Consider the following 15,921-nt stretch of genomic DNA (forward strand, 5'->3'; position numbering starts at 1 on the left):
AATATTTTTAACAGATGCTGCAGAAATATTTCCAATTAAAAGTAAAAAAAAAAAAAAAGAGAAAGAAAATTTACATTATTAAATAAAATACAGATAAATACAAGAATAGTCGTGATATCATTGCTGCCATTCAGATGTGTGACACATATTTTGTTAATGTTTTGTTTTGGTTTTTCATTCAAGTTTTCAATTCATTCAATTAAAACCCTGAACTAAAAACGATTAAGGTTTTTCCGGTATATAACAGATTTGAAGCGGGAAAACATCTGCACTATTTGGCAACATCACACAGGCCTTCGTTCAACAATCAAGATGGCTGCCCACGGAGCTGTACTGTCACTGTGCAGATTTATTAAACCTTTCGGTGGCGGACGCCTTGGAAATACCGTTAAAGTAAGATCAGACTCGTGTTTTGTTTTTTTTTTTTGCTTTTGTTCATTAGGTTCATTCTAAAATTGTTGTGGCGCCTTTAGTGAAACTGCTGTAATACGTGAGGACAAGGTCATCGGGTTAAAGGGGTTTTAGTTTAGATTAAATCCAGTTCCACATGTCTCTGCTGAGGAGTTAAAGTCATATAAACCTTTATTAGACACTCGCCTTTGTTCATCCACTAACTGTTGTTTTTCTCTCAGGTATTTGGGACAACACTGACAAGTCACAGGAACAAAAGTGGGCTCAACGTGAGTGAATGAGTGAGAATAATCAACCCACAATGAAAGAATGACCTTTTTATCCTGTTATATGATCACTGCTTTGTTCTGTGTTGTTGATCATTGTTCTATTATTGATGCATTTTTTTAAAAGGGGAATTTAGTGTGTATGTAGTGAGTTTAAACTTTTTTATTATCAATGCCTTATGTCCTATAATTTACTGATAAGAAGAAACTTTTAATTACATTATTGCCTTTTTAAAGTCTGATTTCAGTCCAAGACAAATGATTCAAGAAAATAACAAATTTCAATTTAAAAAAAACTACCGAAAGAAAAAGTTATTAACAAAACGATGTATAATCAAAGCTACGGAATATAATTAATTAGAATAAGTTTGATTAGTTTTATGTGATCTATAAATGTATACGTATTAGGGATGCAACGGTACAGTTTTCCCACGGTTCGGTATGCATCACGGTTTTTGGGCCACGGTAGCGATACGGTTACGGCAATCGCAATATTGAGGGGAAAAAAAAATTGCAATTAGATTTTCCAAAATCGTTCAGCCCTATATATATATATATATATATATATATATATATATATATTTTTTTTTTTTTTTTTTCTTTACACAAACTGAACTCTACTTTGGACGTAAAGCATGAAGCCGTTGGGTTGGAGCGGGTTCTGAAAATAGAGGCAGCAGCTCGGGACGGGCGGTGCGGGTAAGATTTTGCCGTACACGAGGGGCCCTGTGGGTTGGAAAAATCCTGGCCCGCGCATCTCTAATGCACGTTCACAGTGTTCATGCCCCAGCTCTATAGACAGGTTCCTGCAGCTCCAGTCTGACACACACGCAGCAGGGCCAACGCCAGCTCCTGGGCTGGCTTCGGACTGTTGTTGGCACCTCTCCAGTCAAAAGGCGGAGGAATGACGGTGAAACGTGGACGGTTGGTGAGGAGTCGTACAAATGCACAGCCGAATGTAGGTTAACAAGTTCCTCCGCGCCGCAAACACTGAAGGTGGCATGAGCAGCGCGTGGCACTGAGCCTGAACAATGTGCTGCTCTCATGTCTCTACTCCTGAGGGGATCACACAGCATGCGCGGCTACACAAAGTTTTGATAAAGTTTTGTGATGGGGAAACGTACCAAAAATACCATTGTTTGCTGTCGTGCATTGAACCGAACAAAGCGTATTGAACGGTTCGGGTTAAATACCGAATATTGTTGCATCCCTAATATGTATAGTGATCAATAACTGTAAATGTATATTTATATTTTTGTTTTAGTTGTTTGCTTTGTTTATTTTCTTTGTGTTGTATGTCATTGTACACTGCACGAATAAGACAATTATATTGGGTGTGGAATCCAGGAAGAGGAGCAACAGCTCTAGCCAAAGCTAATGGAGAACCAAATAAAAAGATACAAAGATGCTCGCAAGTACCTGTGATGCTTTCTAAATTATTTGACGTTGAAATAAAATAAATACTTCAACATTAAAGATGTAAGACTGGACAAATAACAAGAATTGTGATTTTCATATTATTATTATTATTTATTAGGTAAAATTTTACTTGACGTTTTATACTTAAGGCTGACATTACGCTGTCATTATTGTGACATGAATAAGGACTCACTAAGTGTCCTTTGTTACCCTCACCCCTAACTAGGGCTGCACAGTTAATTGAATTGATAGCATATTGTCAGCCTTATGTATAACAATTCAAGTCACATTTATTATCTTCAATTTAGCAACTAATTGCACTGTTTATTTTTGGGGCTATGAGATGAGTTCAGTAATGTATTCATGCTCACTAAAGCCAATAAAGTAACATTATGATTAATATAATCACTTACAACAAAGGAATAACAAAAGTTGTGATGTTATATTGGATATTGGTTGAAAAAAGCAACAATTCTCAATCACTGTTGTTTACAAGGGTTGCCAGATTGGAAGCATTTCACATTTTTATAGTCCTCAATGTACAAAAATGATGTTTTGCGCCCTTACATTAATAGAGGTGGTCACAGTGATTTTTTTTCTCAGAGAACAAAAAAAAATTAACTAACCTTAAGAGTATCTAAACTCTGAGGTGTGGCTGACTCAAAAAAATGCTGTGATTATGGGCGTGGCTCTTGGAGTAGTTAAGACATGCCCAGTCTACACCTATTCATGTCAATGACAGTGTAACGTCAGCCTTATGTATAAAACTTTAAGTAAAGTGTGACCATTTATTATCTTCAATTAGCAACTAATTCACGCTCACTAAAACCTATGGATCCATTTATCCCAGTATCTCCCACATGTGACTGGTTTTCACTCATATGGCTCTAACATGCTGCTTGTTATTTAAATGCAGAGCTGATTGGTGCTGGTTTCTTCCTCGGTAGTGTGGGGAGGGGGTGTGGAATGTGCATAGATATTTCATACTAAGGTGGAAGAAGCGCTACATGTCGGGTGTTTTTTTTTTTTTTCTCCCACTCACATGGAGGTTAAAGAGGTGATGTTTCTACTGCTTGGATTTAACTCAAGTTGACTTCTGTCCTTTTGCTTTTCCCCCGCTGTCCATCTTCATGAAAAGGGAGACAACATTGTAAGTAGCTGCATCCTGACTGTTTGCATGTCATCATCATCATCATCATCATCACTGCATGTGCTGTGAACTGCTTTTGTGTCGCTGAATTTTGACTCAGAAAAAAGCATACACCACATCACCACAGAGTAACAATTGTATAATGAATCAGTTGAATTAGGGGTGTCCCGATCCGATATTGATATCGGTCCGATATCAACCAGAAAACGAAAATCGGATTTTATCGGACTGCATCTAAAATCTCCAATATATATTATATTCATTCAATTGGAGAATACTCTAGATATTATGTTGAAGGTTAAAATGTATGTAACCAATTGGTTAATAATAAATAGGGATATCCCAATACAACATTTTCACTTTCGATATGATACAAATACTGCAGCCTTGATTATTGGCCGATACCAATATCGATCCAAAACGATATAATCACGAATCATACATACTTTTAGTCCTTATTTTGTAGAGTGGAATGTTAGAAAAGACTTGATCATGTGACGTTTCTCAAACAGAGAACAATAGTCAACAACAGTAGGTTTGAGAAAAACTGACCCATTTATTATTAACCAATTGGTTACATACATTTTAACCTTCAACATAATATCTACAGTATTCTACAATTGAATAAATATAATATGACATAGATCGGAGATTTTAGTTGCAGTCCGATAAAATACGATACTAGTTTTCTTGCTGATACCGGACCGATATCAATATCGGATCGGGACATCCCTAATAATAAATGGGTCAGTTTTTCTCATACCTACTGTTGCTGACTATTGTTCTTTGTTTGAGTAACATCACTTGATCAAGCCTTTTCTTAATTCCACACTACAAAACAAGGAATAAAAGTATGTATGATTATGCTGATATCGAACAGTATCGGTATCGACCAACAACAACAACAACAACAACAACAGCTGCAATATCGGTATCGTATCGGAAATGAAAAAAAAAAGAAAAAAAGTTGTATCGGGACATCACTAAGTTGAATTGTATGAGATGCTAAGTTTCAACTGTCCCTTTTTCTGTAATTCACACTTCCGTCATAATTTACAGTACGTGTTAAATACTACAATGTTGCGCTTTCATTCTCTTTCACACTATTTGCGATTTAGCAATATGCTAACATCTATATTTCTGTTGTTCTGTTTGTTTTTGGGAGTCTCTTTAACATTGCCCAACAATAATAAACAACTGTTGATTACACAATTTGTACTTATTAAAACTAAATTACCAGCGTTATCGTAGGTATTTTTAAGATACTTTTTGTGTGTTGGCTTTTATTTTGAAAACGCTTTATATAATTTTTCCCTTAAACACATTGTACTTGAAAAAATTAGCTGCCAAGGTCAAAAGTTTTTTGGTTTTTTTTAATGTATAACAAACTAGGGCTGCATGATTATGGCCAAAATGATAATCATGAGTATTTTGATCAATATTGTAATCACAATTATTTGTCATATGAGAGGAAAAATCTGTGATTTTATTGCACTACTTGTAAACAAACAATATGTGCACAGTTGACAGTGCAAAATTAAGCTTTAAAATTGAATTATAATTAAAAACAAATTGACCCCAGAATTTAAAATGTACCCAAGGTTAACTGAATATTACAGAGGGCGGAGCCTGTATTTTAAATTTAAATATTGCAGACGATCAGGTTTATTTAGTCATGGCAACCAAAATCATGATCAGGATTAAAATGTGATTAATTGTGCAGCCCTATAACAAACACAGATGTGTTTCTTGTTGTTTATAGTTTAATTGTTGTTGTGCTCCGTGTTTACGTTTCAGCCACCGCCTGCAAAGTACGGAGGCCGCCACACCGTGACCCTCATCCCTGGGGACGGGATCGGCCCGGAGCTTCTCAATCATGTCCGAGAGGTTTTCAGGTTGGGTTCATTTGCTTTAAACAGCTCATCTTTTTTTAAAACACCATGCCTTGTTTCTAAAATTAGCATCTGGGACTCCTGAGGGGTCTGTAAGACTTAGGATGATGGACTTTTAAAGGATTTACAGCAAAGTTACAATTCACATGATCATAATGTACAGCACAGTGCATGTAGCCACAATAAAATCCATCACCGCCTTAAAATCCTACATTAGCTGCGAGCAGAATAAAGGCTCCAACAACAATATTAAACGTATGAATCATGTGACTCTTTGATGATTTGCTTTATGAATAACATCCCCTGTGAAACTCTTGCTGCACAGCTCCTGTTAGACAGAATAATGGTTAAATAGCATTTAGCTAGCATGTGTTTGCTGATACATTTGCTAAGTTTGAATAAATGAAACAGTTTTTGTTGAATTTTTTTAAAGCAGGTCTGTACAACTTTTTTACGGAAGAACATTAGGGTTAAAAAAAAACAAAAATCCAATTTTTATTATTATTATTATTGATGTTCTGAGAAAAAAGTCAGAATTCTGAGATTAAAGTCAGGATTCTGAAATCAAAGTCAGAATGCGAGTCAGTAATAGAGAAATACGTAGCTTCCTCTGGAACGCCTCAGACAAGTCAAAAGTCACCTAAATTCATCATGTTTGCCTGTTGTACTCCTGTTGTTATGCCTTAAAGCAAAATTGACTCTCCCCGAATGTGAAAAATTAATTGAAAATCCACAATTCTAAATTTAATCTCAGAATTCTGACTTTCATCTCAGAATTCTGACTTTAAACTCATAATTCAGACATTAATCACATAATTCTCACTTTATTCTCAGGACAATAATAATAATAAAAATGTTGGACCTAGGTATGTTTTTTCCAGTGGCCCTAATCCTCCTCTGCAGTTTTTTTAATCTGGGAGAACATATAGTTTGAAACTTTGTGTAATTAGCAAATCCTTGGCCTCTAAAAGTGTGGGAGACCCTGGTGTAAAGTACCCGTCGGCGAATGTTGTCTAAGCTGTGGTTTGTGTCACTGCTGCAGGTTTAGTTGCGTCCCCGTGGACTTTGAGGTGGTGCACGTCAACTCTGCTCTGGAGACGGATGACGACATGAATAACGCCATCACTGCCATTCGCCGCAATGGAGTCGCTCTCAAGGGTAACTAAGTGCTCTGTGTACATTTGTATGTTGTTGTTTTTTTTCCTGGATGCTAAAGCAATGTAGCTTCATTCATACTAAGTAATTCGTTTATTTCCTGATAGGCAACATAGAAACCAAGCATACCCTGCCAGCATCAGTCAAATCCAGAAACAATGTCCTGCGGTAGGTTTGATTATTGTCACATGAGCAACTCACCTCTGCAACATTCTTTCGCCTCTGGTTCCTTTATATACACTAAGTATGACCTGGTTTTGCTTCTTATTCCTTCTTAATGTGTATTAACAGCACCAGCTTGGATCTGTACGCCAATGTGATGCACTGTCAGTCCCTCCCCGGGGTCCAGACTCGCCACAAGAACATCGATATCATGATCATCAGGGAGAACACGGAGGGAGAGTACAGCAGCCTGGAGCACGAGGTCAGACACAGCAGTACATTAGTCAGCTCTGCTCCTCGCCTCTTTTAAACTAAACTCCTCCACTCTGTGCTGCTTTTTTTTTTTTTTAATGATGGAAGTTAATTTACATCCATTTATAATCAAATTAGTGGAAGTAATTGAATGTATATAATGTTTATTGTTGTTTATGTGTTCATTGGATCCCTATCAGCTTCCACCGTGACGGTTGCTAAGGCAGTTAAAAATATACAGAAACATTACAAAAAAAAGCTACATCAAGTCACATTTTCATTACACCAACAAATATATTAAAATGTACATGATATATACAATAAGATTGGTAAAATAGGATTTTAAAGCATTTTTAAATATGCTTAAAGATGACATGTCTTTCAGGTCCCGAAATCTACTTTTATTTATATAGTGCCGAATACGTCGCACTTATCATACGGCACATTAGGAAATTTAAAAAAAGGTTTAATCTGGTGAAGATGTCTGTTAAATGTTATTGTCCAATTTGTTTTGATGTCACGAGATGTAAATACACAGCATTTTTAAATCTACAACAGTAATCCCCAACCTTCTTCCTGCTGTGGACCAGCTTCTTCTTACGTTACCGGCATCTGTTTGCAAATTTGATCAAATACAGTCAAGTGAAAGTGAAGGAGATGTGTACACAAAAGCAGCATTAAGTGATGTTTTTTTAAAATACAAAACTGCAACATGCATAAAAATGTAAATTCATTTAAAAAAAAAAAAACTACTCTATATGATCCAGTACATGTTACACAACACGATGCGTGTGACTACAATGCTGTGTGCTGGTGTACATGCATCTGTAAGGAAACGTGTGTCAATGGTTCATAAAAGGCAATAAAATGAGTTTAGGCAGAAACAGGGAGTGGTTTCAGCTTCCAACAGAGATTAGTTATGAATAGATGCCTGTATGGTATGTTCATATATATATAGATATACTGTATATTTGGTCCGTGCTGTGTTTATAGTTCAATTGAACCATGACGGAGTTCATGTGAAAATCAGACTGGAATCTGCTCCTCAAACCGTCAGCATGTTTGCTACATTCCATGGTTTTGAATATGAACGACAGTTAAAACTAAACTAACAAAGCAACAGTTCGTATTGATTTAATAAAACCTGCAAACTATTATCTTATTGACAGTCGTCAAAAACCTAAACTTAATAAAACTATTACAGATATTAAGATGTGGAATTGGCGTATGACTGAAGATGGCGTGTGTTGGATGCAGTCTTGTTTTTTAGCGTTCTACAACATTTTGTAATGATTGTCGCAGGTGGGGAAATTGATTTTTTTTGTGTCGCTGTGGGCTTTTTATGATAGGTCAGAATTATTTGTTCCTATTTTTTTTTTTTTCTTTTTCTTTTGTAATCGGCTCCTTCCACCTTCAATTCTATATCTCCTCTCAGAGTGTTTCAGGGGTCGTGGAGAGTCTGAAAATCATCACCAGAAACAATTCCCTGCGCATTGCAGAATACGCCTTCCAACTGGCCAGGGACAAAGGTCGCCGTAGAGTCACTGCTGTACATAAGGCCAACATCATGTAAGTCCTCTAAGCTGCCTGACCTTCTACAATCTGAATCTGAATAATTTTTTTTTTAATGATGATGAGGATGCTGCTGCTGCTGCTTTCCCACCAGGAAACTTGGCGATGGCTTGTTTCTGCAGTGTTGCAAAGAGGTGGCCTCAGGCTACCCAGACATCACATTTGACAGCATGATTGTCGACAACACCACCATGCAGGTCAGAGTGGCTCACTTTTCATTTCATGAAGGCAACGTTTGGGAAAAACTTTTAGATATGAACACCAGGGTTGGGATCAATAATGATTGTAATCAAGTTAGTAGCCTTATTCGCATGGGATTAGTTTTACCTCGGGACCCCCGTCTGCTTTTTATGTGGCGCATTCGCATGGGATAACCCAATCCTTGGATTCTGCTGAAATTTACGGACATTTGAAACCATGAAACACTGTGAGTTGATGTTAAAACAACTTTGCCGGCTTTAGACCACAGCTCAGCGCTGTGTTACTGCTAGCGCTAGCCAGCTGTGTTAAAAAGAAGGCTACAAACAGAAGAAAAAAAACGGGGCGATAAGGTTTTCTAACCACTCCAATGCAGCCTCCATTCTTCGCCACAAGTAAATAAACATGCGTCACATTCTGAGTTTACCTCGTACTGAGATTGATTATGCGCATATATGCGCATGCGCACTACCGGAAAATGAATTTGCTAGAAAAAATTTTTATTCGGTTTTGTTTATTTTTGTTTTCAAAGTGAACGGACACGTGTTTTATTAGTTTATTGGATTAGGTTAGGGTTAGGGTTGAACTCAGACCGTGACACCGGAAACAAAACAATGCGTAATCACGCATCAGATCCCGCCCATTTCTGTCTAATCACAGAGATGCCTATTCGCATTGGATTAGTATTATCACAGGAGTTCAGCAAAATATAGTAGGTAATTTGCGGGGGAACTTTTACTTTACAAATGACTTACATGGCCGATTCGCACGAGATTAACATCACAGACATTCTCCCCAATTATTACATGTGGTCCCTAGGTAAACCTAATCCCATGCAAATAGGCTATTGATAGTTAATTACAATTATGACGTATTTATAATAGTAATTGGAAAAAATCGGTTGCAGTTCTCTGGCTTACACATACGTAGTTGACAATTATTAAAATATGTTTCATATCAACTTTTCTCACTACCTGTTAGTTCTCTTGAGGATTATTTTACCATTTAAAAAAACATATAAATGAATGGGTATACTGACAGAATAAAGGCTCAGACACCCACACCAAAAATATTAATACCAATATTTTCATGGATAAGGAAGCTTAACAAGGTAACCAAGAGATGATAAACAAATTAGATATTAGATCATCTTTTTTAGTGTATTTTACAGCTGATTTAAGACATGGGTCAAAACCAACCTGTTATCATAAGAGATGCTAACAGAAAGCTAACACAAGAGGAAGGTTACATTTGATGGGAGTATTTATTTCTGACTCAGAAAGTGTGATTAATTGTAATTGAACTTTAGTAATTAAAAACATTTATAATTTACTTTCAAGGGGAAACAATATTTATAAATGTAATTGGAAAAAATGCCAGTCACTGTAATCGTAATTGAACAAGAATAAGTGAAGATGCAATTGTAATGGAAAAATGATGAACACCTATCTTCTTCTTTTTCCTTGTAGCTGGTGTCCAAACCTCAGCAGTTTGATGTAATGGTGATGCCTAATCTCTATGGGAACGTGGTGAGCAATGTTTGTGCAGGCCTGGTCGGAGGGCCCGGCCTCGTACCGGGTGCCAACTACGGCCGTGATTATGCAGTCTTTGAAACGGTATGTGCTATGGAAGCAGGTACAGTTATTCATTGGGCACTGTTAATGGTAACTAGTAACTCCAGCAAAGATTATTTTTGAATTCTTTTTTAATAGTATGTTAGGGTTTCATTTATTCACACAACTGTATCAGTTGTCTGAATAAATGAAATGTTAACATACTATTAAAAAAGAAGACAAAAATCGTCTTGCTGGAATCACTACGCGGAAGTCAAGGAAACTTCAAAAGAAACATCAAAGTGATCAACAGACGCTTCTAACATGACACCTGTCATTAGCATGAATAAGATGTCAAGTAGGCTGTCATTAAATGTTGTTTATTAACCTAACCCTAGCATTTTGTTATGCTAACCTCGAACACTACCTAACCCCACTAAATCCCTTCATCTAACCCAAAAAATGCCAACATAGCTCCAAAGATGTCATAATTTAGCCAACGACATCTAATGAAGCCTTCATGACACCTTATTCATGCTAATGACAGATAATTATAGCATAATGTTAGTGTTATGTATAAAACTTCAAATAAAGTATGACTATATAATCTTAGACAATAACCTTTCCTTCAACCACCACATCAAACAAGTCATGAAAACCACTTTTTTCCACCTCAAAAACATCTCTCGTCTCCTTCCATCACTTTCCTTCCCTGTCGCCGAAATTCTCATTCATGCCTTTATCACATCCCGCCTTGACTACTGCACTAGCATCCTCTTTGGTACAACCTCCATGTCAACAAACTGCAGTACATCCAAAAACGCCGCCACCCGCCTCCTCACTCTCACTCGTTCTCGTGACCACATCACTCATGTCCTCCTAAACCTCCACTCTCTCCCCGCTCCCCAACGCATCCAATTTAAACTCCTCCTTCTCACCCAAAAAGACCTTCACAACCACGCCCCCTACTCCCGTTCCTCAGATGACAACTTTCTTGCTGTCCCCAAGACAAAGCACAAAACCTGGGGGTGGGGGGCAGACGCTGGCCCTACCTTCTGGAACTCCCTCCCAAGACACCTCCGAAACTGCACTGACCTCCCATCTTTCAAATGACTTATCAAAACACACCTGTTTAACATATAACCATCCACTCACTCATGCCTGTTTTGCTGATGTTATTTATTTTTTGTGATTTATATTTCTATGTTTTCATCACTGTATTGCCATTGTTATTTTAACCTACTTGTAAAGTGTCGAAAAATTTGGAAGCCAGGCTTTGTTATAATCCCCAAATCATGAAAAAAGCCACCATGTTTCGACCAAGCATGGTCTTCGTCAGGGCTATTTTAACCTACCTGTAAAGTGTCTGAAAAAGCACTTTTAATAAAATGTATTATTATTATTATGTCATAAATTGAACTATAATGAAGTTCCAACGTTTTTTGTCTTTCAGGCCACAAGGAACACTGGGAAAAGTATTGCGGGCCGAAACATTGCAAATCCTACTGCACTGCTGCTCGCCAGCTGCATGATGCTCGACCACCTTGAGTAAGCTTGACCAGCTATGAATCTGTGCCACCGTTTTCTCAGACGCACAGTGTTGTGGTTTTCTACTCAAGTAAACCCTCTTCTCCTCCTCTTGTGTCCACAGACTCAACGATCATGCCACTTCAATCAGGAACGCTGTCCTCACTACCATGAACGAAACCAGGGTGAGTTGTCCATCACAGTCACACACTAGCATGCTATGTGCTATATCTCAATATTTCACCGCCCAGTTATCCTATCGTTTTAAAAAAAACATCCAAATCGATTTCTTTAATTGTGTTTTTTATAGAAAAAACATTTAATTACACTAACATATGCGTAGCACTTAAACACCCAGTCACTAGGTGTCAGTGAACCACATCAGACCTCGTTAAACTATCTCACTCCTCAATGCGTTTTAGCTTGGACTTTGATTTTCATAAAACATGCAAAAGTTTAACTTTTTTCAAAAATGTAATTTGACAGTTTGATAAACATACCACTTGGTTTTTTTTATAGTGGTACTTGAATTACAGTTAGTTACTATTTACTTGTTCTCACAAGTTTAAAACAATGAAATAAGTTGTATTTCATACCATTTTGTACCTGTAAAGGTGAAATTTGTAATTATTGATATCACAATGTATATTGTATTGTTTAGCATCTGGATTTATCGGGATGTATCACCAGATTCATGGCAATGCACACCCCTACTGCACAGTCCCCCCTCGTCCTCACAAAGCTCTGAGGGAGTGTAGCACTGTGTGGGATCTGATTTACAATGTGTGCCATCAGCTCCTATTACAGAGCTTTGCAGCTGCATTTACACTCAGAAATGACATGTGATACAGAGGCTTTCTTTTGTTCTGTTCCATGTTTACCAACATTTATTCATTTAATCTCTTCGTGTAGTTGCACACGGCTGATATCGGAGGCCAGGGCACTACATTGGAGGTCGTACAGTCTATCATGAGGATCATCCAGAGTAAAGGGCAGCTCACATCAGAGTTTTAAATGTCATCTCAGCAAAACACTTGTCTGAATTCTTCTTTTCTTGTGTGTGTGTGTGTGTGTGTGTGTGTGTGTGTTGAGGATGGAAGCAGATGCATTGTGCACGCCTCTTTCCAGTCTTGGAGCTTTATTCTCATCTTCACGTGTATTTGACCACCTCAGTGTACACTCACACAGCTGTGGTTTTACTAGTTTTATTAGTAAAGACGACACGTTATCAAGTTCTGTAACAAAGTAAAAAGTCTTATTTAGGAGTCTATGAATATGAAAAGGTTTATTTATCTTTGACTCTGACGTAATGTTACAGCTATTCTATTAATCATTGTTAAATGTTCATCCAACTTTTGCAGCATTTCCAATTATTTTTGTTCAGAATTTACTGCTACTTGTTGTTTTTATATTGCATCACCAGAAGAAAAATATCATCGTATGCGTGCCAGAGTGAAAAGTCTGTACTGTATAAGTGAATATCAATAAAAACAATGCATATTTGAATGTTTTGTATTTTTTTTAATATCTATTCTAATAATGTATAAAGGTACTCGGTCAAAAGTTCATTCTAATGTAGTTGTTCTATTGGCTGTTGTCAGAGATTATTTTGCTTCAAGTGTTTCAAAGCTCACTGATCCTTCCGTTTGTTTTACAATTTCATGCTACATTGACTTTTTAACGTCAAGGCTGGTCAGTGTGTGACTATTTGACCTTTCATCAGTAGAGGGCGCTATCACTGCCTTGGAGCTGCAACTAAACTCAAATGTTTACTGCTTCATGTGTGTGTGTGAGACACTGCAGACTGCACTGCTCATGTTTAATGTGTTTTAGTGTCTGTGAAAGTTCTGGGTCATCCAGGTCATGGCAAAAAGTCTGCTGGACTTCAGGCGCGTGAAGCTGGAGCTGCTGGGCTGTGAATTGTTCCGACGTTGCTACAAAGTCTGGATGGCAGGCAGCACCGTGGATTTTATTGGAAACATTGATGAATTTCTAATACTTTGAATAAATTCTAGAATTCAAAGAGGACAACTTAAGCCTTTAGAAAATGGGATGTTTCTTGCCTTGCTTACAGCTGAAACATCTCCATAGATACCATGTGACTTAATCAATCTCTTTAAAATAGAACCATTTCAGTAACATGCATGAGAAAGGCCAAGTGTCATCATGGCTGACCTCCTCCTGCTCACATACAAAGGATGGACTGGGATAGTCCACCAGGATGATCTGTTCAATTCACACGTTTCAAACTCAAGGACCGAGGGCCAACTCTAGCCCTTCAGAGCGTCCGATTTGGCCCGCGGGAGAAAGTGAAAACGACAGCGAAAACATGAATCATTGTATAAATTAGTAGTTCTCAAACTTTTTTGGCTCAAGTACCCCCTTTCTCTTACTTCTCAATCCAAGTACCCCCTTCGTCCGACCACAAAATTTTGCTTAGAAAACTATTTAAAACAACTACAGAGCATAATGATGGAATGAACGAGTGATAACACATTTTAAATTCATTTTTGATCATGTTTGAGCTCAGATATATTTATATATTTTACTACGATTTAGTTGAACAAAGATTTGTGTTTCACAAAATTAATGTATAGAAATAGTTATTTAAGAATGTGTGTTTTATTAAAAAAAAAAAAAAAAAAAAAGAAAACATTTCGAAAAGCTGTTTTAATTTTTCTGAAATTTCACGTGACCCCACATGGGGTCCTGACCCCAAGGTTGAAAAACAATGAATAGATTAATTTCTATAGTTTTCATAATTTCCAGACAATTCAGTTGTAAATTGTTGTTGAAAGAACTGTCTTTACAAAATCCTCAAATTGTTTCACAAAATCTCCCCAAAGAGATTAAAAAAATTGTCAAAAAATAAACAAATCAAAAGACATTGAAGTATATGTCACTTATTGCTTCGATTGATGCCTTTTATACTTTATGTCTAATGTGAAAGTCTTCTTTTTCCCAGCAAAAACCCACGGCCCACTTGTGATTGAACTGATCCGTATTTGGCCCTTGAACTAAAATGAGTTTACACAGGTAACCAATGATCATACGCAATCTGCGAGTATGCAAAAAGTGTGTGTGTGTTGTGCACGTGGGCTTCAGATCCTGCCAATCGACTGGATCAAGCCCTTTTACTCTCTGTTCTTTCATGTCAACTATTCACTTTGTACAGATGGCAAACTGTATCATGAGTAAGTCCTCTGTTAAAAAAAATCCCTAAGAATTCCTTTACCCAACACATCCCTGCTCTTAGCTGTTCCTCTGTCCTCTTATGTATACGACAATAACAGCCTTTGAATCCCTTTAGAGCCTCAGCTGGAGCTGTGCTGAGAGGCACATGGTCAACAAGATGACGCATCAAAGCATTCATTCTAAACCATCTCTCTCTTGTGGTTGGTAAGTGTTGCTACAAATTCTTTCTTTCAATAATCTGTCATAAAATACCATTTTTGGTTTTGGAAATCAGTATCTGAACATTTATGAAAGTGTTTCATAAAGGTCAGTGACGTGGTGGGGATTAAAATGGACTCTCTGACAGTGGTGACAGAGAGGAGGAGCCTGTCCATGGTGAAGGTCATCTTGGTCAATGAGTCCCACCCACTCCATGATGTGCTGGTCAGTCACAGGCTGATCTAACCACGGTGCTCCACAGAACGCCACAGGAAATCATTCCTGCCTGTGGCGATCACACTGTATAGTGCATCACTGTAACCTCACAGCTTGTTTGTTGTAAATATTTGTATATTTATATTATTGTTGTAAATATCTGTATCACATTTGTATTATTAATGTTGTAAATATCTGTATCACATTTGTATTATTAATGTTGTAAATATCTGTATCATATTTGTATTATTAATGTTGTAAATATCTGTATCATATTTATATTATTAATGTTGTAAATATCTGTATCACATTTGTATTATTAATGTTGTAAATATCTGTATCATATTTGTAATATTAATGTTGTGTTAATATCTGTAAGGTATTTGTATATTTATATTATTATTGTTGTAAATATCTGTATCATATTTGTAATATTGATGTTGTAAATATCTGTACAATATTTGTACATTTGTAATATTATTGTAAATATCTGTATCATATTTGTATTATCACAATTATTATTACTAGTATTATCTTTCTTACTTTACTTTATTTTTACTACTGTAATGTGTGAGTATCTAATTCTTATTTTTAACAGTCTTTTACTTAATTATACACTTATTTAACATTTATTCTTTCTTTCGTCTTTGTTTAACATTTTATTCTTTTATTTGTGATACTTTCTTGAGTGGCTGTAACAAAAGCAATTTCCCCCCTGGGATTAATAAAGGAATTCTGATTCTGAATAATCTGTC

At 36.8% G+C, this 15,921-nt stretch overlaps 1 protein-coding gene and 1 long non-coding RNA gene across 3 annotated transcripts; both read left to right on the top strand.

Moving 5' to 3' along the window:
* The first annotated feature begins 285 nt into the window (after positions 1-285).
* On the top strand, positions 286-13,063 carry idh3g (isocitrate dehydrogenase (NAD(+)) 3 non-catalytic subunit gamma). Of its 2 annotated transcripts, XM_028452043.1 has the most exons (13): positions 286-393; positions 633-680; positions 3,235-3,246; positions 5,044-5,141; positions 6,181-6,296; positions 6,401-6,461; positions 6,585-6,717; positions 8,143-8,276; positions 8,374-8,476; positions 9,947-10,093; positions 11,484-11,578; positions 11,682-11,742; positions 12,470-13,063. In XM_028452043.1, the coding sequence occupies exons 1-13, from the start codon at positions 313-315 to the stop codon at positions 12,569-12,571; spliced, it is 1,191 nt and encodes a 396-aa protein (XP_028307844.1). In that variant the 5' UTR covers positions 286-312; the 3' UTR covers positions 12,572-13,063. The 2 variants fall into 2 exon arrangements, with proteins under 2 accessions (XP_028307844.1, XP_028307845.1); XM_028452044.1 differs by lacking the exon at positions 3,235-3,246.
* Positions 13,064-13,766: 703 nt separating this feature from the next.
* LOC114466545 (uncharacterized) lies at positions 13,767-14,359 on the top strand. The gene is made up of 3 exons (XR_003674452.1): positions 13,767-13,909; positions 14,127-14,130; positions 14,327-14,359. It is a non-coding gene; the product is annotated as an uncharacterized LOC114466545 (long non-coding RNA).
* Positions 14,360-15,921: the final 1,562 nt, after the last annotated feature.

Source organism: Gouania willdenowi, chromosome 7, assembly GCF_900634775.1.
Source record: "Gouania willdenowi chromosome 7, fGouWil2.1, whole genome shotgun sequence".
In the NCBI taxonomy this organism is placed as follows: Eukaryota; Metazoa; Chordata; class Actinopteri; order Blenniiformes; family Gobiesocidae; genus Gouania; species Gouania willdenowi.